Source organism: Marmota flaviventris, chromosome 1 (assembly GCF_047511675.1).
Source record: "Marmota flaviventris isolate mMarFla1 chromosome 1, mMarFla1.hap1, whole genome shotgun sequence".
Lineage (NCBI taxonomy): Eukaryota > Metazoa > Chordata > Mammalia > Rodentia > Sciuridae > Marmota > Marmota flaviventris.
In genome coordinates, this window is record NC_092498.1 from 211,281,098 (window position 1) to 211,307,780 (window position 26,683).

Below are 26,683 nucleotides of genomic sequence, written 5' to 3' on the forward strand. Positions count from 1 at the left end.
TGTGCATGAAAGGCAAGCACTCCACCAACTGAGCTATAGCCCCAGCCCTCTAAACCATTTTTATACTGTATCATTAGGGACTAATGACAAGGAAAATATCCATATATGGTCAGTACAGATGTAATTATTTTTTCCAAACATTTTCAATCTGTATTTTACATTGAATCTGAAAATGTAGATGTAGCATAGAGGGCCAACTATAATGCAATACTGTTTTTTTGGGGGGTACTGGGGCTTGAACTCAGGGGCACTCTACCACTGAGCCACATCCTCAGCCCTATTTTGTATTTTATTTAGAGACAGGGTCTCACTGAGTTGCTTAGTGCCTTGCCTTTGCTGAGGCTGGCTTTGAACTCATGATCCTCCTGCCTCAGCCTCCCAAGCCGCTGGGATTACAGGTATGCATCACAGCACCCAGCTGCAATATTATTTTAATGTTATTTTTAAATACCATAATGGCTGCAAAAACTCCATGATGAATAAAAATCATCCAAATTTTCCAGAAGACAAGATCTGGGAGCTGGGATGGATCTCAGTGATAAAATGCGTTCAGTATGCCTGAGGTTCCATCCCCCCCGCAACGTAAATCAACAAAAGGACATGACATATACCTACAATCCCAGTGGTTTGGGAGGCTGAGGCAGGGGGCTCACAAATTCAAGGCCAGCCTCGGCATCTTAGTAAGACCCTGTCTCAAAACAAAAATAAAAAAAGACTGGGGGTGTGCCTCAGTGGTACACCACTTGCCTAGCATGTGTGAGGCACTGGGCTTGATCCTCAGCACCACATATAAATAAATAAATAAAGGTCCATCAAAAACTAAAAAATAATAATAATAATTAAAAATAATAATAATAAGGGCTGGGGTTGTGGCTCAGCAGTAGAGCACTCATCTAGCACGTGCGAGGCCCTGGATTCGATCCTCAGCACCACATAAAAATAAATAAAAATAAAGGTAAAAAAATAAAATAAAAAATTAAAAACATAATAATAATAAAATAAAATTAAAAACTAAACAAAAGGCCTTGCCTAGCATGTGTGAGACCTTGGTTCAAACCTCAGCACCAAAAAACTCTGCATTAAACTGTTATTGGATTTCTGAGTTGTTTTTTGTTTTTTTTTGTAGTACTGGGGATGGAACCCAGGGGCAATCCTGGACATACAGCCCAAATTAGGGATGTCCTTTCGGGGCCAGGACTCCACCCTCACTCCGTTTCTTCACCAAGTCGCTTGCAGCCACTGAAGGGGCCCATCTGAATCCTCCTCACCACAGTGGGAGTCAGGGTGGGCGCAGCCTTTACCTTGGTGGGACATGGTCGCCGACTCCACGGTGGTGAGCCCAGGAACAGCCGCAGGCCGCCAGGGGGCGCTGGAAGCAGGTCGGTGGTCTGTGGGCTTGGGCCTCCTGGCTGTGGAGCTGACCCTGGGCCTGACGGTGGACGGCCCCAGGGTGGTCACTACAGGCTCCGCCTCTGCGGGAAGACATAGGCATTTCCTGAGTGCCACGTGCCTGAGCACCACTCCGATGGCTTTGTGGTCCTCATGACGAGTAGGCAGCGAGTGCCATCAGCCACCAACGCACGGGATGTAAACACCCATCGCTGTCTGTGCTGTTCTTCCAGCACTATTAGTGGGACACTAGGTTTGCAGGTGTTTGTAGGTGGGAGTTGCTACGGACACCTCGGCCCCTGCTGTGGTTTCACTGTGTCCCCCCAATTTGTATGTTGGGAACTTCACTCCAGAATTCGTATGTTAACTGGATTTGGAGATGAGGCCTTCGGGAGGTGAGTAGGATTAGATGAGGTCATGAGGGTGGGACACCCCCCGACACCAGAGGGACCTCCCCATGACACTGGTGCCTTTATAAGAAGAGGAAGAATTGGGGGCGGGGATGTGGCTTAGTGTTAGAGCCTGGGTTCAATCCCCAGTACCACACACACAAAAAAAAGGGCCAGAAAGCTGAGCACACTGTCACAGTGTGACCTCTGTCTCACTGTGTGACGCCCCACATGTTATGATGCAGCAAGAAGTCCCTCACCCCTGCTCTGGGACTTCCCAGCTTCCAGAACTAAGCCACATTTCGTGACCTAGGATGCCCTGTTCTCCCAGAGCCCAGATGAGCAGAGCAAGGCTTGGAAGAACCATGCCTACCTGAGAGGCAGCTCCTCATGTCCCTGGCGAGCAGCATACCATCTGGGCAGACACAGGTGAACTTGGGGGAGTGGGGGTTGATTTGTGGGGCTGGCAGACACAGGTACTGGCAGCCACCATTGGGGAGGGTTGTCCTCTCACACCAGTTCACACCTGGGGAAGAAGAAAAAAAGATGAGGGGAGAATGAGATACCATCAGAGACCAGAAAGGTCTAGAAAATTCCAGGGCACTAGCAGGGAAATGTCTTTCTCAGGGGTGGGGGTCGGTGGTGTGCAGCCTGCCCATCATTACCTCTGGGCTGTGTGACGTTGTGGAACAGGACAATGTCCTCGGGGGACAGCAGGTTTTCCGCCACTAAGTCAATATCCAAGCCTGTGAGGCGATTGGCGCTGAAGATGGCTTCGTTCATGATGTCAGTCCAGAATACCTTGTCCTGTACGAAGGTAAGGAAGATGATCCATCCCATTAGCCACTGGGACAGGACACAGACCTCCGCTCCCTCTTAACTTCTGGGGCTTTTGGGGGAAGAAGCAATACTAGGTCACAGCATCAATCATGGCAAAACACATTTCCATTTTAGGCTTTCCTCGGGGGACGATGCTAGGTAGCACCCAGGGCTAGCATCGTGCATGCTAAACATATGCTCTTCCATGTGGCTGCACCCTGATCCTCATTGCCACTATTTTTTGGGGGTGGGGGAAACCAGGGATTAAATTCAGGGGCACTCAGCCACTGAGCCACATCCTCAGCCTTATTTTGTATGTTATTTAGAGACAGGGTCTCACTGAGTTGCTTAGCACCTTGCTAAGTTGCTGAGGCTGGCTTTGAACTCGCGATCCTCCTGCCTCAGCCTCCCAAGCCACTGGACTTATAGGTGTGCACCACCACGCCCAGCTCATCAACACTATTTTTAAGTGTAAAATTCACCAGTGTTAAGCACATTCATTGTAAAACCAACACTGCATCCATCTCTTGAACTTTCATCAAACTCAAACTCTGTCCCCATTAAGATTTCTAATCCCCACTCCCAGTCTCTGGCACCCACCACTCTACTGCCTGTCTCTGTGAATTTGCTTATTTTAGCTCCCTGCTATCAGTGGACAACGGGATTATTTCACTGAGCATGATGTCCTCAAGGCTCCTCCCCAATGGAGTATGTATCAAAATTTCCTTCCTTTTTTTTTTTTTTTTGGATACTGGGGATTGAACTCAGGGGCACTCAACCACTGAGCCACATCCCCAGCCCTATTCTGTATTTATTTTAGAGACAGGGTCTCACTGAGTTGCTTAGCCCCTCGCTTTTGCTGAGGCTGGCTTTGAACTCGCGATCTTCCTGCCTCAGCCTCCCAAGCCGCTGAGCTTATAGATGTGCACCACCATGCCCAGCAAGATTTCCTTCCTTTGAAGGCTGTGAGCATGGGTAGCACTGTGCTCATGTACTCACCAGTGGATACCCGGCCTGCTTCCTCCTTGTGTCTATTGTGAATAATGCCACTATGAACGTGGGGGTACAAATAAAGCATCATTTCATTTCTTTAGAGCAGGTTTCCCCTCTAAGGCTCTATTAGGAACCTGACCTGTCCCCATTCTCGCATTTGTTGAGAAGAAAACGGACGTATCTTCAGTTCTAAGACCTCTCCTTGGTCAAGAGCAGCTTTCCTAGTTAGTCTTGGCTTGGAGGAACTAGACAAGGCGTGCCCACCATTACCCACACGCTTAAACCTCCGACAGTTAAATCAATGAAAAATAAGCTGTGAATTCCTTCCAGGTCTCACCTCAAAGATGGCCAAGGAGAAGGGGTGGGCCAGCCGCTTCTCGTCCTCCAGGATGGTCTTCCGGTTTCCCCCATTGACATCAATGCTAGAGATTGAGTGGAGTTTGGAGTCTACCCAATAGAGGCGGCCATTGGAGAGATCTGGAATGCACAGATGGACAAGGGGCGGTCACATACAGATACTCGGTACCAGCAGCAAGAATGAGAGGATCATCAGATAGGCCAGAAAATTCCAGGGCACTGTCCATTTTTGGGTGGAGGGTGCAGCCTTGGAATTGGGCCACTCTGCTCCCCCTAGAAGAAACCCCCATAGAAATAGTAGAAAAGAAGCTCCCAGAGAAGCAGCCCCAACCACATGAGCCTGAAGGCACTGGCTTTCGCCCCAGTGCCTCATGGCACATGCTGACATCCCGGGTCAGGAGGAGGGAAAACTGTGGGTTAAACCCCAGGGAGCTGGTGGGCTTGTGTGGGAGCAACTGGCCACTACTGTGTCCCCCAGATGGGGTCCGACTCTGGTGGGGCCAAGCATCCCTTCAACGTACCCAGTGTGATGCCGTTAGGCCACTGGATGTCTTCTGTCACCAGCGAGTAGACATCCACACCATTCAGGCCCCCTTTCTTGATCTTGGCAGGGGTGCCCCAGTCTGTCCAGTACATAAAGCTGGGGGGACAACAGGGAAAACAGAGATGAGGATGCTCCTCAGGACAGGTTCCTGCCAACACTGAAGGCGAGAGTCTGCCTAAGTGGAGCCAAGGCTCCGGATAAGGCCCCACTGGGGACTCCAGATTCTTTTCTTTTTCTTTTTTCCTCCCAAAATGGCCAGGAGGGACTTTAGAGTGTTTGTGTGGGCTGGGGTGTGGCTCAGTGGTGGAGCCCTCTCCTAGCCTCATTAGGCCTTGGTTTCCATCCCCAGAACTGCTTAAAAAAAAAAAAAAAAAAAAAAAAAGGCAAAAAACAACAAAATAAAAAAATTCTGTAGTTTCAGGAGATTCTGATGCTAAAATCAGGGAGGGGGCTCTGGAATATGCACCTCAATTCATAATATTTTATTTGCCTTTTAAATATTCTTTTAACTTTTAAATTGTGGTAAAATTTACATAACATAATTTATTTTTATTTTTTTGTTACCAGGAATTAAACTCAGGGGCACTCGACCACTGAGCCACATCCCCAGCCCTATTTTGTATTTTATTTAGAGACAGGGTCTCACTGAGTTATTTAGTGCCTCACTTTTGCTGAGGATGGCTTTGAACTTGTGATCTTCCTGCTTCTGCCTCCTGAGATACTGGGATTACAGGCATGGGCCACCAGGCCAGGCAATTTTTTTTTTTTTTTTAATGCTCTCTGTGCACATATACTTTGACATGTTGTCCAACTTCTACAAATTAAACCCACAGAAAAACATGGCCTATCCAGTGAATAAACCACGTTTCACAGGAAGGATCTCAGACATGGGAACTGCATAGCTAGTAGAGAATGAAATGCATAATTTGAGTAAAAAGAAACAAGAGAGCAAAATATAGCTGTTCCCCCTTATCCATGTTTGTGCTTTCTGTAGTCAATGATGGTCTAAAAATATTAAATAGAAAAATCCAGAAAGAAACAATTCCTATGATTTTTATGAGTAAGGTGATGAAATCTCAAACCATCATGCCCTGTCCTGCTGGAGACATGAATTGTCTTTTTGTTTATTGTGTCCATAGTGTATATACTACCCACCCGTTAGTCCCTTGGTAGCTGTCTCATTATCAAATCAACTATTAAGGTGTCAGTGTTTGTGTAAGTAACCTTTACACAGTGGCCTAATGCCATGTCACAATCCCTACATTATTCACCTATCTCTTCACATAGGAATTAAAAAAAAAAAAATTTTTTTTGTAGTTGTAGATGCCTTTATTTTATTTGGTGTTGAGGATCGAACCCAGTGCCTCACACATGCTAGGCAAGTACTCTACCACTGAGCCACAGCCCCAGTCCCCACATAGGAATTTTTAAAACCTTATTTTATTTATTAGTTTTATGTGGTGTTGAGGATCGAACCCAGTGTCTCACCATGCACGGTAAGCTCTCTACCACTGAGCTACAACCCCAGGTCCTTCACACAGGAATTTTATCATCTCATATCACTGCAAAAAGGATGCATTCATTCACAAAAGTTTATTATAGTACATTGTTCTAATTATCTTATTATTATTTATTAGTTTATTTATCTCTCTGTGCCTAATTTGAAATTTGAACTTCATCACAGATGTGTATGTCCAGGAAAAGAGAGGGGTCAGTACTGAGCATGGTTTGTCATCCACGGGGGTCCTGGAATGAACCACCTGAGGATAAGCGGGCACTACGTACACACACGTCTGCACACTACTCGTGCCTGAGTGCAGTGGGACTGGCATGCTCTCTCCTTCTTTCCTGTAGATTGTGTGGCCAAACCCAGGTGGCCTCGCCCCTCCATCCAACAGGTGCCCACACCCCTGGGCATGTTTTCTTGTGGGTGGATCCAGGCCCAGCCTGACTCTGCCCTCACCCACAGGCTCTGCCCGCCCAGCCACTCTCTGACCTGCCCTTGCAGATGCCACGTGAGGACAGCTAAGTGAACCTTCTCCCACATCCTCTGCACTGGGCCAAATGTACCCCCACTTCCAATTGTGGTGCCAGGATGGGTGCCACCCAGATCACCAACACACCACTGCAATTGTGAAATGAGTCCTGTCACATGCCAGGTGGCAGAGGGAGCCTACTGGGCAGAATATGCAGTGGGCAGGGGACAGGGGCAATGCCTCCTGCCAGGGGACACTGGTCAGTGGCTGAGGTGCTGAGTCAGCCACGGGCTCCTGGTCTTCACAGGGTAGTGACCTTCGCCCAGCCACCCTTTGCCAGAGCTTCGCAAACACAGGGCTGCCCAAACCGACTTAAAGAAGGACCTTCGTGTCTTCCCTCTCTAACCTTATCCTGGCCCAGGAGATTGACACCAAATACTTAAGCAAATTCGTTTTTTAATTTCTCACTTAATTTTCTTTCTTTCTCTTTGTTTGCGGTTCCTGGGATGGAACCCAGGGCCTCGCAGATGCTAAGTAAGGCTCTACTGTTGAGCTGCAGCCCCAGCCTTTTAAATTTTATTTTGAGATGGGGGTCTCATTAAATTACTGAGACTGCCCTGAACTTGCACCTTCCTGCCTCAGCCTCCTGAGTAGCTGGAATCACAGGCACGCACCCCTGTGCCTGGACCTGTTTCTTTACAGACAACTAGAGGCCCTGATTCCACCTCCTGTCCACAGCGTAGGACAACCCCATACTTCTCTCAAGTGCAAACACTGCCTAAACAGCGGCCTAAACAGCTCTGCGGCCTGCACGTTCACCCTTCATTCCCCTGCACCCCCCCACCTTTGTAAGCACGCACCCGTGGACGGGATCCACCACGATGGCCCTCGGCTTGGAGCCGATCTCCTGGAACAGTGTTCTCCTCTTCATGCCCTTAGTGTCGGCCACGGACACGGTGCCCAGGACAGAATCGGTCCAGTAGATGTTGCTGTGGATCCAGTCCACAGCCAGCCCATCAGGAGCATGGAGGTCACTGCCGATGACGGTGTCATAGGTGGACAAGCTGGGGGCTCTGTCAATCTGGGTGCTAAGACAGGAGGAGGGCAGACCGTCAGGGCCAGGGGCCCCTCCTCACCTGGGGGTCAGGCAGGCCGGAGGGGCCGAGGCTCACCTGTAGATCTTTCTTTGGGACAGGTCAGACCAATAGATTCTGTTGCTGGCCACCTCGGTGTCTAGGGCAACCACGTTCTTGAGGTTTGGGATGAGGCTGGTGTACTCGCTGCGGTCCAGGGTCATCTTCCTCACCTCGTGGCGGTTGGTGAAGAAGAGGTAGGCGATGGAGCCTGGGGAAGGGCAGGGCGGTCAGGGTGGTGAGAGACCCCACTTGTCCCTCTGCAGGGTGTGGCTGGATCGGAGAGGCACACCCAGAGTAGCAGGGTGGAAATCCCCGTGTACTAGCCAAGTCACACCTGTGGTCTCGGTCACCCTGCAGGGAAGGCCCCACCCAGGGGTAGCCAACTCCTAGAAATAGGAAATGACTCACTTTGGGGCCAAAGTGAGCCCACATCGCCATCACCTCGGCGATGGGAACCCTGACATCTAAGGCCTCTCTGCCTGCCCTAGTCACTCCACAGCCAGGAACCAGGCAGCTTAAGACAGTGCCAGGCCCCAGATTGCATGGAAATGATTCACACTTGTGAATCCTGAGCCTGCTCACAGGACCTCACCCATTCATGCCTTTGCCCATAGACACCCTGGGTCCCATCGCTGGCACATTGAAAAAAAAAAAAAAAAGTAATGACCTTGCCTAATGTTTACTAGGTTTTTTAATGGAATCCTTATATTCCTGTGAAGCAGGTTTTAGTTAATTTCTCTTTACAGATGAGAAGATTGAGGCTCAGAGAGGGAAAGTGATTTGCCCAAGATCACATACCTAGCGGGGGACTGAGCCAGGATTCAAACCCAGGTCTGCCCAATTCTGGGAGCTGTGCCCTAACCGTGACACCAATATTCACCAACAAACGAACTATATCTTGCAACTGGACTTCTCAAGACAGCCCTTCCCAAGTCTCTACTTCAACTCCACTGAAATCTTTGTAAAATGCTAACATCACAATGGAGTTCAAAGCACAACCTCCAATCCTGAGGGATTTTGTGGGAGGAACTACATCATCCCCCCACCCCAGCAGAACCAGGAAACACATGGGAGGTACTGAGGCCGAGAGCCAAGGAAACACGTGATAGCAGCAACTAATATGCCAGTGAAGGCCCTGGGGTAGACAGAGGCAGCCCGTAAAAAGTTTTTCTTATTTTCTCCCTAATACTGGGAATTAAAACCAGGGGTGCACTACCACCGAGTTTTACCCCCAGCCTTTCTTTTTAATTCATTTTTTAATAATTTTTTCCCCTTTTATTCCCCAGTGCTGGGGACAGAGTCCAGGGCCTCATGCATGCTAGGCAGGTGTTCTGTCCCTGAGCCGCATCCCTAGCCCAATGTTTTATACGTTTTTCTTTAAATTTAAAATTTTTTCAAATTTTATTTGATGGTCTCTTTTTTTTCCAAAAATTTTTTTTTGGACAGGGTCTTGCTAAATCATTGAGACTGGCCTCAAACTGGCGATCCTCCTGCATCAGCCTCCCAAGTCTAAGGGATTACAGGTCTGTGTCACTGAGCCTGGCTGTTATTTCTGCAAAATCCAGCCTCCTTGTAATTAGATTGCTAGAACAGAGCATGAAGCAAAGGGCCTTTGCATGTGCAGACAACTCAACTCCCTCAGGACACTTGCACGTGCAAGCAAGGGATCCCTGGATGAAGGGGATTCTAAGAATGGACACGCAGCAGTGATTATAACCCAAACTTCAAGATGGAAAAGAGAGTTGAGGTTGTGGCTCATTGGTAGAGTGCTTGCCTAGCATGGGCGAAGCACTGCGTTCGATTCTCAGCACCATATAAAAATTACTAAATAAATAAAGGTCCATCAACAATTAAAAAAAAAAAAAGATGGAAAGGAAATCCAATTACAGTGCTCCTTTTGTAGGAGTGGATTCTGCATCTTCAGGTTCAACCAATTGTAGATTGAAAACATTTGGGGTGAAAACGCCTCTATACCAAACGCAAATTATTATTATTATTTTTTATCTCATTCCCTAAACAAAACAGTGGAATAAACACACACACAGCACTAACATTGTATTAGGTATTCTAAGTCATCTAGAGATAATTTCAAGTCTCTGTGGGATGTGCAGGTTCTATGCAAACATTATAACAGTTAGTTCATAAGGGCCTTGAACTTCCATGGATTTTGGTAGCTGCAGGGGGTCTTGGACCCAATCAGTCCTCCACAGATACAGAGAGATGACTTGGTTTCTACCATTTTGTTCCATGATGTGCTATTCTGTTTTGGTCTTTGTTTTAAATAAATTTTGTTTCCTTGAGATACATTCTTTTAGTTATTAAAAACAGCTGGAGGGCTGGGGATGTGGCTCAAGCGGTAGCGCGCTCGCCTGGCATGCGTGCGGCCCGGGTTCGATCCTCAGCACCACATACAAAAAACAAAGATGTTGTGTCCGCCGAAAACTAAAAAATAAATATTAAAAAATTCTCAAAAAAAACAAAAAACAGCTGGAGGGCTGGGGCTGGGGCTCAGCGATAGAGAAGCTCACCTAGCATATGCGAGGCCCTGGGTTTGATCCTCAGCACAGCATAAAAATAAATAAATAAAATAAAAGTATTGTGTCCAACTACAACTAAGATATAAATATTGAAAAAAAAAAAAAAAAGAGCAGGAGCCAGGCAGGCATGTGGTGCACACCTATAATCCCAGTGACTCAGGAGGCTGAGGCACGAGGGTCACAGGCTTGAGGCCAGCCTCAGCAACGTGGCAAGGCCTTAAGTAAATAAGTGAGACCTTGTCTCAACATAAAAATAAAAAGAGCTGGGAATGTGACTCAGTGACAAAGCACCCCTGAGTTCAGTCCTCCACAAAAGAACAGCTGGAGGGGGCGTGGGCAGTTCATGCCATGGCTTTCCACCCTTTGCCCCCTGAAATCCATCCCTAACTTGTCCTGGAAGCTGAGCACTGGTTCCTATTAAGCTGGCAGGGCTGGGTCCTGCATGCTGTCCCCTGGTAACACGTGGCAGGTTCCTGGCAAGCCCGAGTCCCACCTGCCAGAGGTCCCTGCTGATTTTACCCTGTGCAAAGTTCAGGTGAGGAAATGCCGCCCCAGCGCGGCCTCCGTGCTCACCGGTGGCCTTGCAGGTCTGGGTGCGGGGGTCCATCTGGAAGCCCTCCTCGCACTTGCACTTGTAGCTACCCTCCAGGTTCACACAGAGCTGACTGCAGGTGGCAGGGTCCTGACACTCGTCGATATCTGAGTGGAGACAGAGACACATGAGGTGTCACCTTTGAGGGTGGCAGATGGAGGGATGGAACCAGCACCCCAGAGGCAGCTAAGAAACAACCCATCCGACCTGGGAAAGAAAAAAGTGACTGTCATCTCCCAAAGTGACCCGACCTCACCGTTCACTTCAGGGGCCCAGGTCAGAGGGCCGAGTTACGTCAGCAGAGATTTCCTAACGGTGAAGCCCGGAGGGAAGCTCCTCCGAGGAGTCGAACGGTTACTGACGGTCAGTCTGTGCCCAGGGTTCCACCCACAGAGTGTCCGCCCAGCAGCTGGGGACTGCCGTCCCACCCATTTCACAGACAGGGAGACTGAGGCAGAGCACTTGGTGGGCACAAGGCTGAGGAGGCCCAGAGCTCGGCCCTGCTCGGCAATCACCTTCGCATCTGCGCTGGTCCACGAGCCGGAAGCCATCGGGGCACAGGCACTCGTGGCCGATCTTGAGGTCATTGCAGATGTGCGAACAGCCCCCGTTGTTGTCCAAGCACTCGTTGGTCCCTGCGCCGAGGGAAGGACACACACTGGTCACCCTGGAGCCTCGAGCCTCTCACTCCCCCACCCCTGCCACTGCGGAGGAGTGCCACAGCCTGACTCGTGAGAGCACTGAGATGGCACTGTCACTCGGTTTAACACAGTGAGCCCTGGGGACAGAGTGCTGATGGAAGGAAACGCGTCACCAAAGGCCAGGTGCTGAGGATCCCACTCCTGAGAGATCCACAGAGACAGGAAGTAGAAAGGCAGGTGCTGGGGAGGGGACGGTGGGTGAATGAGGACAGGGGTTTGGTTTTGAAAATGAAAAAACGTGCTAGGGAGGGAGGGTGGGTGGTCACACCTGGGTGAATGCATTCAATGCCACCAAACATACACTTCAAAATGGTTCATGTGGCCAGAGGGCGCAGTGGTGCAGGTCTGCAATCCCAGGGACTCAGGAGGCTGAGACAGCAGTTTTGCAAGGTCAAGGCCAGCCTGGGAAATTCAGTGACTCTCAAAAATGATAATTAAAAAAGGCCGGGGTGTGGCTCAGTGGGAATGGGCCCCTTGGTTCAATTCCCCACACCAAAAAAAAGGCCGATGGGGCTGGGGCGGGTCTCCGCTGCCCAGGCTGGCCTTGACCTTGCACTTGGGACCCGCCTGCCTGGGTTCCTGGGCAGCTGGGATTCTAGGCATGTACTACTGCGCCCCATTTGGCCCCATCTCTCCTGCCCTGAGTGGAAGCTCCCCTGGGGCTAAGGATGCACAGGAGCCCAAGAGCTATAGTGGATGGGCCTCCCGTCCCCTCCACCTTAGTTCCCCCACCTTGGCTCTCCACAAACTCCCCAAGACGCCCACATCTGGGACTCACCGCATTCTTTGAGGGGCTCATCTGACCAGTCCCGGCAGTCTCTGGCTGAGTTGCACACTTTGTCCAGGGGGATGCATTCACCGCTGTGGCATTTGAACTTGTTGGGCCCCTCACACAGTGTCACTATGAGAGTCCAAGAGAACAGTCAGGGGCATCTGAGCTGCAGGAGCTTGCTTAACCCTCTATAGCATAATAATTCACTTACACAAGAATAAATATGAATGTATCTGTTAGTAAAACATGATAATTTTTTGTCAGTTCTGGGTACAGAATCCAGGGCCTTAGATCCACTAGAAGTATTCTACCACCGAGCTACACCCAGCCCAGTAATTGGTTACTGAGCACTGAGAACCTAACACCCAGTTCTAAAGTGAGAATGTCACCTAGAGCAGGAAGTCATTAAACTGAGGGCCCTGGATCAACAATGGCCCACTGCTTGTTTATTTAAATAAAGTTTTATTGGTACACAGCCACACCCATTCATTTACAGAAAGTCTGTGGCTGCTTTCAGAGTATGAAACAGCGTAGTTGTGTCAGAAACTCTGAACCTTGCAAGGCCAAAAATATTTATTATCTGGTGCTTTATGGTAAAATAATGGAGACTATTCTAGCAGGCTTTGACCCATCCTGCTAGCCTTCAAAGGAATCCTGAATTCTGGGGCTGGGGATTTAGCTCAGTGGCAGAGCACTTGCCTAGCACATGCAAGGCCTTGAGTTACATCCTCGGCCTTTGGCCCTAAAAAAAGAAAAAAATCCTGAATCTTGGCTTTATCGTTTCCTTATTTTTATTTTTTATTTTTTGGTGGTCAGGGCCTCATCATGTCACGTAAACACTCAACTCCTGAGCTGCATTCTCAGCCACTTCATTAATACTTCAGGGAAAAACATGGTGTATGATTTAGTTTGTTTTTGAAGCTTATAAAATAATTCCTCATAATCTTCAAACTGCTTCTTCATCCAACAGTAAGGTTGTAAGGTTCTCCCGTGTGAATGCTGGTAGCTGAAGCCTCATTTCCTGGCAGCATATTCCACCATGTGGCTACCCCACCAGGTTAAAGTCATTGATTGTGTACCCCCACATTCCCAGCAGCACTATTCCACAGCCAAAAGATGGAGGCAACCCAAGGATTCATCAAGGGGTGAATGTAATAGGATTCCTCAGCACAATCGATGGAATATTATTTGGCCTTAAAAAAGAAATTTGGACACAGACTAGAACATGGACCCTGAAGACATGCTCAGTGAAATAAGCCAGTCACAAAAGGACAACTACTACACAATTCCACTCACAGGGGGTCCACGAAGTCATCAGACCCACAGAGACAGACAGTATAATGGCAGGTGCCAGGGACTGGGGAGGAGGATGGGGAGTTAGCGATTAATGGGGACAGAGTTTCAGTTTTGCGAGATGAAAACAGCGTTGGAGATGGACAGTGATGATGGCTGCACAACAATGTGAATGTATTTAATGTCACCGAGCTGCACAGTTAGAAATACCTACGTGCTTGCTTGGCATGTGCCACGGCCCTACGTTCAATCTGCAGCACAACAGAACAAAAACAAGCCTGAGATGCTAATTATGTATGGTGTGTATTTTGCTATAAATAAATTAAAAAAAAAAAAAAAAAAGAATCTCACACTGAGGAATCTTACGTGGCACCCAGTGTCTTGCTCCATGGTGCTCAGGGCACACTGCAGAGCCTAGTGCAGGACACAGTTGTCTCCTGAGGGCATTTCCAGGAGGAGAGCCACCTCGTGAATACAGGGAAGGGCTTCACAAGTGAAATTGGATCTTTTTATTTTGGGGGGTGGGCGGGTACTGGGGACTGAACTCAGGGGCACTCGGCTACTGAGCCACATCCTCAGCCCTATTTTGTGTTTTATTTAAAGACAGGGTCTTGCTGAGTTGCTTGGGGCCTCACTAAGTGGCTGAGGCTGGCTTTGAACTCACGACCCTCCTGCCTCAGCCTCCTGAGCCGCTGGGATGACAGGCGTGCGCCATCGCAGCCAGCTGAAATTGGATCTTATATACAACTGTGATCTCAGAGACAGAGGTCTGTGCGCATGGGGGTCTTGAAGTCACAGCTATCCTTATGCACATTTTCCAGATCAGTGGAGGTGAGGGTAAGGAGGATCAAGCCACTTGCCCAACAACCCACAGCTAGTGAGCAGGTGGGTGCCTTCCCTCATCTGAGACCCACAGTCCCCCAACATTTACAAACAGCAAAGCACTGAACGATGCTAACAGGAAACCAGGGCTCGGCTCACCATTGACGCAGCCGACTTCATCACTCATGTCCTTGCAGTCATGCTCCCTGTCACACTGCCGGCTACCATGGATGCAGGTCCCATCGGAGCACTGGAATTCATCAGGGCGGCAGGTGGCCACAGCTAAGAAAGAAAAGAATGTTCTGATTTTCCAAGGAGGGGCAACTGGAGAAAATGAAACACAGTGCTCTGCCTTTGTCCAGAGTTCTCCTTTCAACAGTTTCAGCCACACGTTCAACTGCAGTCTCAAAATATCAATGGCACACATACACAAGGGAATATTACTTGTGAATAAAATTATGGCATCTGCAGGTAAATGGATGGAGGGAGTTGGAGAATATCATGCTAAGCAAGAGAAGCTCATCTCAAAAAACCAGGGACCGAATGTTTTCTGTGATAAGTGGATCCTAATCCATATGGGGGATGGGGCATGGGATAAATTGGAGGAACTCTGGATGGTGTAAAGGGGAGGGGGGAGATGGAAAAGGGGTAGGAAAGATGGTGGAGTGAGGCGGACATCATCACCCTAGTTACATGTATGATTGCACAAATGGTGTGACTCTACTTCACACAGAAGTGCAAAATTCTCCTCCATTTGTGTCCGATGAATAGAAGAGGCTTTCTACGGTCATGTATAACTGATTAGTACTAATAAATAAATATATAATATATTAATGGAAAAATTATAAATATCAACAATTCTTTAGGTTTAAATTGTGCCCTGAGTATCACAATGAAGCCTTGTGCCATCCCATAGTAGCTAGCCCAGGAAGTGAGCCATCTTTTTTTCCAGTGTATCCATGCTGTATATGCTACTAGCCTGATGGTCTCTAAACAGCTACCTCGGTTATCAGATCAACTGTCACAGTACTGCAATGTTCTTATTCAACTAATCCTTATTTTCCTGAATAATGCTCCCAGAGTACTAGAATGGTGATGGTGACAATTTTGCTACTATATAATAATTACCCTATTATTAGCTATTGTTGTTAATCTTTTCCTCTGTATAACTTATAAATTAAACTTTTGGGGGGAGATACTGGGGTTTCAACCTGAGGCCTTACACATGCTAGGCAAGTGCTCTGCTACTGTGCTACACCCCGCACTTTATCTTATTTTGGAACACAGTCTTGCTAAGTTGCTGAGGCTGACCTCAAACTTGGGATCCTCCCATCTCAGCCTCCTATGCAGCTGGGATTACAGGTGTGTGCCACTGCACCCAGCCAGAACTCTCATTTTTAACTCACAGTATATCTCTGCATTAAGAAAAAAAAAAAAAGCAAGCCTGAATGTGCCTATATCAGAACATAAACCTGATGGCTGAAATGGCTGAAAAGGAGATTTTGGCTTTTATGGTCTGAATTCAGGGTAAGGTTATATGGCCATTCTATACCTAGGTTTCCCCATCTGTAACGAGGGGTGGAGGAAGCCTGCTCATGAATTATGGGGGACAAATGAGTTTCTGTCAAGTTTTACAATAATCACACAGAATGCTATCGATCATTTTATAAAATGTGACTTTAAAAACCAGTGTAGGGCTGGGGGTGAAGCTCTGGACTTGTTTAGCCTGCACAAGGCCCTGGGTTCAATGCTCGGCACCGACAAAACCAAACATCGTAGCTACACCCACACAGTGCTTAACTCTGAACACCGCTGTGTGTCTGAGCATAGGTACGAAAACCCCCAGAAAAACGAAATAATCTTCTGGATACACAGTGGAGCTAACCAACGTGTTTAAGGAACCAAAACACTGAGCTAGATCCAGAGTCACGTTTTTTATCTGAACTCTCCAACACACAAACCACTGACCACGTATAGCTACTTAACTTTAATTACTTAAAATTCAGTAAAGTTGGGCTGGGGTTATGGCTCAGTGGTAGAGTGCTTGCCTAGCATGTGTGAGGCACTGGGTTTCTCAGCACCACATATAAATAAGGAAAATAAAGTCTATCAGCAACTTATATATATCAGCAACTTATATATTAAAAAACAAAATTCAGTAAAGTTCAAAATTCTGTTCGCCAGGTGAACATGCCACACTGGCCATGCAGGGTCCTGGGATATTGCTACCACTGCAGAAAGTTGCACTTGGTGGCCCTGGAACCTAATCAAAGCCTATAAAGATCGATGCAGTTACCCAACCCTATCAGGGGCAACCAGTGCATAGTGAAGTCAAGTGCTCAGCCAAAGGTCACAAAACTTAGTTGTTACCAACCAGACCTGAAACCCAGGATTCTTTCTGGGTCAATAATACTGCAACTTGTAGGTCGCTTCCTGTGGTGTTCTGCATGTGATTTGTCTCCTGCAGGTTACTGTGCTGGAAGCTTGAACCCAGTGTGGTGGAACCTCTAAGAGCTGGGGTATAGGGCTGGGGCTGTAGCTCAGTTGGTAGAGTGCTTGCCTTGCATTCACAAGACCCTGGGTTCAATCCCCAGCACCCCTGCCCCCCCAAAAAAGAGATGGGGTATAAACCACTATGGAAAGCAGTATGGAGATTCCTTAGAATACTTGGAATGGAACTACTATCTGACCCAGCTGTCCCACTCCTCAGTTTATACCCAAAGAACTTAAAATCAGCATACTACAGTGACACAGCCACATCAATGTTTACAGCTGCTCAATTCACGATAGCTCAACTATGGAACCAACCTAGATGCCCTTCAACAGAGGAATGGAGAAATGGAAAAAGAAAATGTTGGGGGCTGGGGTTGTGGCTCAGTGGTAAGGTGCTTGCCTAGCCCATATGAAAAACTGAGTTTTATCCTCAGCACCACATAAATAAATAAATAAATAAACAAATATATAAATAAACAAATATATAAATAAACAAATAAACAAAAACAGGTCTACGGTTGTGGCTCAGTGGTAGAGTGCTTGCCTAGCTTATATGGGGTCCTGGGTTTGCTCCTCAGCACCACCTAAAGATAAATAAAGGTATTGTGTCTATCTAGAACTAAAAAATATATTTTTAAAAAATACAAAAAGTACAAAAAAAAAAAAAAGGAAAGAAAGAAAGAAAATATGGTACATACACACAATGAAATATTACTCAGCCTTAAAGAAAATGAAATTAAGGCATTTGCAGGTAAACAGAACTAGAGCATATCATGCTAAGTGAAATAAGCCAGTCCCAAAAAACCCTAAAACAGAATGTTTTTCTTCTTATTAGAAGCAGAAGCTGATCCATAGTGGGGCGAGGGGATATGAAATAATGAAGAAACTTTGTGTAGAGGGGAGGGAGGGGAAGAGTGGGGCTGTGGGGATGAGAAGGACGATAGAAAGAGACAGACATTATTACTATATATACATGTATGATTACAGTATTGGAACAACTCTGCACCCTGTTCAGCCAGAGGAATGAGAAGCTGTGCTCCATTTGTGTAGTATATGTCAAAATACATCTAAAATACTGTAAAATTAATTAATTAATATTAAAAAAAACAGATTTGGTGCAGAGTGAGAGCGCATCACTAGCCTCTTCTTTGTCTCTGATTTCCTGCCTCACCTGTAATCTCTCCCTCTTATACACACTCCCTGTGCCATCTGCCAAGCTGATGCCAATGCCTTAAGTTCCCAGAACTACATTAAATAAACTTTTTCATTTATAAAGTTTCCAGCCTCAGGTATTTTGTAAACCACATGAACTAGCATACTCCCCTTTCAGAAAAAGATTAGCATGCCTGTAACCCCAGCTACTTGGGAGGCTAAGGCAGAAGGATTACAACTTTGAAATTTCAGAAGCTTAGTGAGATCCTAACTTAAATAAAAAAAAAAATAAAAAAAGGCTGGGCACCGTGGGGCACACTTGTAATCCCAGTAACTCAGAAGCTAAGGCAGGAGGATTGTGAGTTCAAAACCAGCCTCAGCAACTTATTGAGGTGCTAAGCAACTCAAAGCCTGTCTCTAAATAAAATACAAAAAAGGGCTGGGGATGTGGCTCAGTGGTTAAGTGCCCCTCAGGTCAATCCCCGGTACCACAAAAACATAAAAGACAATTCTGCTCTGGGGACTACTTCCTCCTTAATGGGATCAGTATGACCACAAGAAGCAGCACAGAACAAACTCGGGCTAGGGAGGGAGCTCCGGGGTCAAGTGCTCGCCTGCCACAGGCAAAGCCCTGGGTCACCTCCAGTACCACCAAAACGAAAAAAAAAAGAAATAGAACCAACTTTCTTGCTGGGGAATTCAAAATTATTAAGCACCCACAGCTAGCAGCAAGCCCCCCGCCTAGGGGACAGTGACAAGACCCCCTGCACACATACTGCAGTTCTCCTCGTCGGACTTGTCCTTGCAGTCAGGGCCTCCGTCGCACCTCCAGCTGCCGTGGATACACTCGCCGCTGCCACAGTGGAACTCAAGGGAGGAACAGGGGCCGGAGTCCCGCTGGGGGCTGGATGTGTCGCGGCCCCCGCAGCGCTGAGGCCACTCGTCTGAGCCGTCCTCGCAGTCGGGGTCACTGTCGCAAGCCCACAGCTCCGGGATGCAGGCGGAGCTATTGCAGCGGAAGCTGGCGGGGCCGCAGGTGGTCACCGGGCAGGAGCCCTCGTCCGAGCCGTCCAAGCAGTCTCGGTCCCGGTCACAGACAAAATGCTGCGAGATGCACTTGCCGTCGTGGCAGCGGAACTCGTCCTGGGAGCAGGTCTTGGCAGCTGCGGAGACAGACAGGAGGCGGCCACCCTGTCACCTGGGTCACCTGGGGTTGTGGCTGAGCGCAGGCCCCACCACGCTCTGCGGCATTGTGAGCAGCCCTGGGTCTGATCCCAGGCACCAAAAAACAAGAAATAAACATACAGCAGGCCTGCTCCCTGATCCACGGCCTCACTTTCCACAGTTCTGGTGCCTAGCACTGAATCTAGCCTAAAAATATTAAATAGACCAGCAGCTCGGGAGGCTGAGGCAGGAGGATGGCCAGTGCAGAGCCAGCCTCAGCAATAGCCAGGGCTAAGCAACTCAGTGAGACCCTGTCCCTAAATAAAACCCAAAATAGGGCTGGGGCTGTGACTCAGGGGTTGAGTGACCCTGAGTTCAATCCCTGGTACCAAATATATATATATATATATATATATATATATATATATATATATATATATATATATATATATATATATATATTCACACACACACACACACATAATGGAAAATCTAGAAATAAACAACCCATAAGTTTTGTTTCTCCTCTGTGTGTGTGCAGCTGGAGGAGATCCCATTGAGGGCCTCACCTGTGGCAGGATGGGGCTCTACCACTAGCCACAGCCCAGTTCTTGTAAGCTTTAAATTCCTTTTAATACAGTACATTTTTATTATTTCATAATATTTTTATTATTTGAAAATATTGTTTCATAATATTTTAGAATTATCATATTATATATTACTTCATAATTTATTATATAAATTTATATAAAATTCATTAAAAATCATGTTGTTAGATTATTTTATTTTATGAGAAATAAAATATGTTTATAAGATTATTTTATTACATATAATGTTATTTTATAATATGAGGTATACTGTCATGTATAACTGAGCTCAGCCTCACAGGGTGGCTGGCAGTGGTCATGGTGGCTCACAGCTGCATGGGCCAGGTGGCAGGCACTCATCAAGAACAGCCTGAAGCTGGGCATGGTGGTGCACACCTGTAATCCCAGGCTCAGGAGGCTGAGGGAGGAGGATCGCGAGTTCAAAGCCAGCTTCAGCAACTTATCAGGGCCCTAAGCACTCGATGAGACCCTGTCTCTAAATAAAATACAAAAAAGGGCTGGGGATGTGGCTCAGTGGTTAAGAGCCACTGAGTTCAATCCTGGGTCCCCCCTCAAAAAAGAACAGCCTGAGGGTGCTCGGCAACCCTGGGACAGGTACTCGCTCCTCCACTGCAGTGCTCCTTGTCATAGTGGAATTTGAGAGGTGAGATACAGCCCCCTGGGGAACAATGCTTGTCTACTTCCCACTCCCCAGAGCCCTGGTGGGCTCTGGCACAGGCTGGACCTGTCACACACAAATGGCCTGGGGTGGGCAAGCTACTGGGACACACTTACGACAGTTTTGCTCGTCTGAGCCATTCTCACAGTCCACTTGGCCATCGCATTTCCAAAAGTTAGGAATGCAGCGGTTGACATGGCCCCCACAGTTGAAGTCCCCCGATTTGCAGGTGACGGACACTAAGGGAGAAAAAAGATTAAACCCTAACTCGAATGCAGATCAGCTGGTATCCCAAGGCCCACCTTTGTCAAAGAAAACTCCAGAACTTTTCAGAAAGTGGAGGCCAACCCTAACTTTATAGCTCAAAACGAAAGTCATGCAATGGTATTTGTTAAAAATTAGACATTGAGGGGCTGGGGTTGTGGCTCAGCAGTAGAGCGCTCGCCTAGGACGTGTGAGGCCCTGGTTCGATCCTCAGCACCACATAAAAATAAATAAACAAAATACAGGTATTGTGTCCAACTACTACTAAAAAATAAATATTTTTTAAAAAATAGACATTGGGTGATGCAAAGATTTTGCAGGAGCTAGAGGTGGTGGCTGAGCAGCACTGTGAAGGCATTAACGCTTCTGAGCTATTTGCTTTATATTAGGGGAAATTTACCTCAATAAAGATATGGCCAGAGAGGCTGAGGTAGCACTCAGTGGTAGAGCATGTGTTTAGTTAGCAGGCATGAGGCCCTGGGTTTCAACCTGGCACCACACACATTCAAAAAAAAAAAAAGAAGGAAGAAAACTCTAGTACAAGCTGAGGAGCCTTTATCTGAAATGCAAATGCTTGGAATCAGAAGAGTTTCAGATTTGGGGTTTTATAATATTTGCATATATATAATGAGATGTCTTGGGGATGGGACCCAAGTCTAAGGAAATCCATTGATGTTTCCACATACACCTTATATGCACACCTTATATGAGGGTAATTCTATATACTATCTTTAGAGCACCTGTGTTTTGACTGTGACCCTTCACATGAGGTCAAGTGTGGAATTTTCCACTTATATATCAACACCCAAAAAGTTTTGGATTTTGCTGGGCAAGGTGGTGGTACACACCTGTAATCCTACCAACTTGGGAGACTAAAATAGGGATATCACAAGTTCAAGGCCAGTCTCAGCAATTCATTGAGGCCCTAAACAACTCAGTGAGACAGGTGTCTCAGTAAAATACAAAAAAGGTCTGGGGATGTGGCTCAGTGGTTAAGTACCCATGAGTTTAGTCCCTGGTACCAAAAAAAAAAAAAAAGGCTGGGGATATAGCATTTCCAGGTTCAATCCCCAGTACCTAATAATAACAATAAAGGTTGGATTTTGAAGGATTTCAAAACATGGATTTTTGGATAAAGGATGCTCAACCTGGAACATCTCTCCCCATCTCCTAATTTGTGGTTCATTCATTCACTTGGCCACTTTTGTACAGGTCATTATTAAAAAGAGTCAGGAGGGGTTGGGATGTAGCTCAGTGGTGGAGTCGGGGTAGATGGTGGGGTATGCTCAAAGGAACTCACTGCATGTCTCCTGGGACTCGTCAGAGCCATCCTGGCACTCGGGGCTGCCGTCACAGACCCACTTGTAGGAGATGCATTTTCCATCCAGACATTGAAACTCGTTTCTTCCACACTTGCCTTCCACTATGAGAGAAGAAAAGGGGAAGAAGAAAGTTGCTCAAAACTAGAATCGGAAACTGACCACATTTTGCATTTCTGTTTCCTGTCAACCAAAGAATGAAACAGAAATGTAATCCCATCCATCATAGTCCGATTCCCAGGAAATTAAACAGAATGAAATATCAAAACCCCAAGGACAGTGGAGGATGCAATGAATAAACTCAAAAGAAAGACTTGCCAATCACATTGAAGGTTCTGACACCCTGGCTATTGAATGCAAAGTACAGATTCATTGAGGTATAGGAGCAAAATATTAGAACTTCTGTGCACAGAAATAAAGAAATTAGCTAGGTGTGGTGGTACGCGCCAGTAATCTCAGTTGGCTTGGGAGGCTGAGGCAGGAGGATCTCGAGATTGAGTTCAGTGTGGGCAATTTAGTAAGGCTCTAAGCAACCTAGCAAAACCCTGTCTCTAAATAAAATATAAAACGGGCTGGGATGTAGCTAAGGAGTTAAGCACCCCTGGGCTCAATCCCTGGCACCAAAATAAATAAATTAATTAAATTAAATAAAAAAGGGCTGGGGATATAGCTCAGTGTTTAACTGCCTCCTGGGTTCAATCCCTGGTACCAAAAATAAAATAACATAAACTTCCATAGGAAAGTAAAAACTTAAATTTTTAGACAAAAGCGAAGATACTGTAAATACCCAGGAAATTTCCCCAAGTATATGATGTTTGTATATTTAAAAAGAGACCAAAATGCTAATATCTGCATATAGTTTTGATTTAGCTAGGTGTGGTGGTGCACACCTATAACCCTAGCTACTTGGGATGCTGAGGCAGGAGGAGCCAAGTTCAAGTTGCCAGCCTGTGCAACTTAGCAATACTCAAAATTAAAAATAAAAAAAGGAAGGAGCGGGTTGGGACTGTAGCTCAGTGGTAGAGCACTTGCCTACCTTGTGGGAAGCACTGGCTCTAATCCTTAGCGCCACATAAAAATAAACAAATAAAATTAAAAAGGCATTCTGTCCATCTACAACTACAAAAAAATAAAGGACTGTAGTGCTCAGTCCATACCCATACCAAAAAAAAATACATATATTTATATATCTAAGATATATATATTTCTATATTTATATGTGAACTGGAATCAGGCAAACATTCACAAATCAACAGCACAGTTGGCCTTTCAAATCTATAGGTTCCTCAGCCACAGATTCAACATGTTGGAAATATTTTGAAAAACATGTTTTCTGAACTTATGGACTTCAGTGGTAGATTGCTTGCCTAGTATGTATGAGGCCCTGGGATCCCCCCCAGAAACACACACACACACACACACACACACTTTTATGGACCATGGACCATTTGGGAAAAAGAAGTCTTTAGGGGAAGCTATGTGAAGGCAAGACCTTGGGACCAATGCTCAAGGCACATCCTTGGCTAAAATAAAGAATTGTGGTTTCTACCAAGATTCAGAGCCATTTTCAGATGAAGATGACCCACTACCCCAAAGAAACAGAAAGAAGTTGCCCAATACATCTTTCCAGGCCACGAATCTGTGGCCAGTACTCCTCCTCCCATCTCAGTTCCTCTCAGACACATCCACCTGCAGATCTGTAAATTACCAGTCAGAAACTTCCTCTGCCAGCAAGAGAGAGATGCCAGGAGGTCACAAGATTTCACCCCTCTACCCGGCCCTCAACACTAACAATGACAACATCAAAGAAGGTCCTTCCTTTCACAGAACTGCATGGAAAGTGCAGCGTCATCAGTTCTGATGCTGGTTCACCTAAATGTTTTACAACTTCAAACCCCACTGTGGTCCCTTCTGAGGCACTTCCCCTCCTCCTTTGCTCAGTTAACCCCCATTGTTTGTTCAGGTCAAGATGGATGCTAACCTGCTACAATAAAAAACTGGGTTAGGACTATGACCTCCAAGTATATTTTTTTCTCACCCTCAGAATTAAAACTCTTTGAGGAGGGTTGGGGATACAGTTCAGTTGGTAGAGTCTTCCCTCGCATGCACTGGGTTCAATCTCCAGCACCACCAAAAAAAAAAAAAATTTTTTTTTTTGAGAATAAGGGATGTTATTGTCATTCTTGCATCATGATGCAGTCTCAGCCCAATTCCTGACATGGACACAATCACTGCATTCAACAGGTATGCACAGAATCATGACCTAGGAAAAAGCAGGGGTGCCTCAGTGGTAGAACAAGTGCTTAGCATACATGAAGCCTTGGTTTCTATTCCTAGCACCAAAAAGGAAGAGAAGAAAAGAGAAAAGAAAAATTATGGCCTGGTTCATCACCTGACTTGGATAAAAGGGCTGCTCTTCCACACTTGAAAGGGTAATAGGACAGAATCTATCAAAATTTAAAATGCCAAGTAAATCCTTATGATTCTGCAGAAATACTAACACATATGCACATAGATAGTAAGTTCAAGGATACCCAGTGAATCCTTCCTTTATATAATAGTGAAAAGAAGGAAGAACTGGCTGTAATTTGAAAATACTATTGCAAATTCAGTGGTGCTCCCTTTGAAAGGTGAGGCCTGATGCTTTTCTTCAGGAGTGTGTACTAGACATTGAGGGACTTGCTTCTACCAAATAGGAAAAATTAAGGTGATGGGGAGTCATTTCAGAGCCTAGGTCACCAAAGGCACTGTAGCTTCTTGCATCTCTTACTGCACGGGATGTCAGATGCTTGTCATGAGGTCACTCAAGCAGTCCCAGGGAGAGCTCCATACAACCAGTAAATAAAGCCACTAGGTGGTCCTTTAACCCTAGCCAAGCCTTCCTATACCTACAGCCCCTGCAAATATGGTTTTTGCAGTGCATTTTAACAGCAACTTGGTGAAAGTCCCCATGCTACAACCATTTAGCAATGCTGCTTCCAAATTTCTGACCTACAGAAACAACAAAACAAAAATGTCTTTATTTTTGTTGTTGTTGTTGTTTGATAAATTGGGGATTTATCACTGAGCTACACTGCCAGTTTCTTTTTCTTTTCTTTCTTTTGAGACAGGGTCTCACTAAGTTGCCCAGGCTGGCCTCAAACTTGCCATCTTCCTGCTTCAGTCTCCAGAGTTGCTGGGATTATAAATGTGTGCCACCACAACTGACTGTAATGTGTTGTTTTAAGGCACTAATTTTTGGAGGAACTTGCTATGCTGCAATAGATAATTAAAATATAATCTAATGTGAAAGGTATCTCTAGTGGGTTAGAAGCAGAGCTCAGTGGCAGAACAACTGCCCAGCATGCACAAAGCTGTGGATTCCATCTGCAGCACTGCAGGGAAAAAGTCTATCTATAGACATCATTATATACATATGTAAGCATAGTATATATGAAATACAGAGCATCTATAGAATATTATATAGATTTACCTATATCTATGTTTATAACCATACATCTATTATATGGCTATCATAAAAATATCACATTACACACGCATTTACATTTCCATGTCCGTTAAATATTTGTAGTACAGATTCACGCTTATATTTATACCTATGTATCTATTACATATATAATAGATTTACATGCATTTATATTGATATTACATATTATATAGGCATACATATTTATTTTATAGATATTTTATGTTTTATAGATCTCTATGTAGATATATATAATATAGGATATGATTTGACTATGATTCAATCCATCCAAATTCATATTGGAATTTTCCTCCTAGCAACTAGGACACTGCGGCCAGCCAATGATAGCAAGTAGAGGTCAGCCCAGGCAACTTAACCAGACCCTGTGTCAAAATTAAAAAAAAAAAAAAACAGGGTTGGGGTTGTAGCTCAATGGTATAGCACTTGCCTAGCATGTATGAAACACTGGGTTCGATTCTCAGCACCGCATATAAATAAATAAATAAAATAAAGGTCCATTGACAACTAAAAAAAAATAATAATTAAAAAAGTAAGTAAAATCAGGGGCTGGGGCTGTAGCTCAGTGGCAGAGCACTTGCCTAGCATGTGTGAGGCACTGGGTTCAAACCTTAGTACCACATAAAAATAAATAAAATCAAGGTATTTGTGTCCAACTACAACTGGAAAATAGATATTTTTTTTTTTAATTTTTTTGAAAGAAAATCAAGTGAAATCAGGGGATGTAGTTCTGTGACAAAGCAACACTGAATTCAATTCTCTGTATCAAAAAAAAAAAAAAAAAAAGGAAAGGAAGGAAGGAAGAGGAAAACCCCTCCCGGTGTGCGGATGTGAGAACTAGAGGGACTTTGAAGCGATTGGGCTGGTGAGAGGGAGTCACGCAGTTCTCGCGAGACTGGATCAGTTATGGGAGCCGGCGGTTATAAAGCAAGCTGCCCCCCAGGCTTGTCCCCTCCGCATGCGCAGTGTGCACACTTTGCCTTTCAGCTTTTTCCTCGCTGCGCGAGGCCCGGACAGGTTGAGGCGGTCCTGTGCTGGCCTTTCAACCTTCAGAACCGTGAGCTAAATAATTTTCCTTTATGTACAATATATTTTAATATATAGAATATCTACATGGATATCCAAGTAAAATATATGATAATGTGACTCCTCCACAGCCATCGAAAGGGTGACGTCAGTCATCCACCAGGGGACACGGGCGGCCCACAACGTACTACGCCG

The 26,683-nt window shown here is 46.0% G+C and overlaps 1 protein-coding gene across 1 annotated transcript in view; it reads right to left on the bottom strand.

The window, feature by feature from the left end:
* The window catches only part of Ldlr (low density lipoprotein receptor), a 40,294-nt gene that overhangs the window by 6,469 nt on the left and 7,142 nt on the right, over window positions 1-26,683 (bottom strand). Inside the window, exons 2-15 of the mRNA XM_027955302.2 lie at window positions 21,960-22,082; window positions 20,512-20,634; window positions 18,742-19,128; window positions 14,480-14,602; window positions 12,212-12,334; window positions 11,248-11,367; window positions 10,714-10,839; window positions 7,640-7,811; window positions 7,328-7,555; window positions 4,469-4,587; window positions 3,928-4,067; window positions 2,444-2,585; window positions 2,152-2,304; window positions 1,302-1,472 (exon numbers count right to left, since the gene is read on the bottom strand). Of these exons, the coding sequence (XP_027811103.2) occupies window positions 1,302-1,472; window positions 2,152-2,304; window positions 2,444-2,585; window positions 3,928-4,067; window positions 4,469-4,587; window positions 7,328-7,555; window positions 7,640-7,811; window positions 10,714-10,839; window positions 11,248-11,367; window positions 12,212-12,334; window positions 14,480-14,602; window positions 18,742-19,128; window positions 20,512-20,634; window positions 21,960-22,082 (2,250 nt within the window). The remainder of the gene's footprint in view (window positions 1-1,301; window positions 1,473-2,151; window positions 2,305-2,443; window positions 2,586-3,927; window positions 4,068-4,468; window positions 4,588-7,327; window positions 7,556-7,639; window positions 7,812-10,713; window positions 10,840-11,247; window positions 11,368-12,211; window positions 12,335-14,479; window positions 14,603-18,741; window positions 19,129-20,511; window positions 20,635-21,959; window positions 22,083-26,683) is intronic.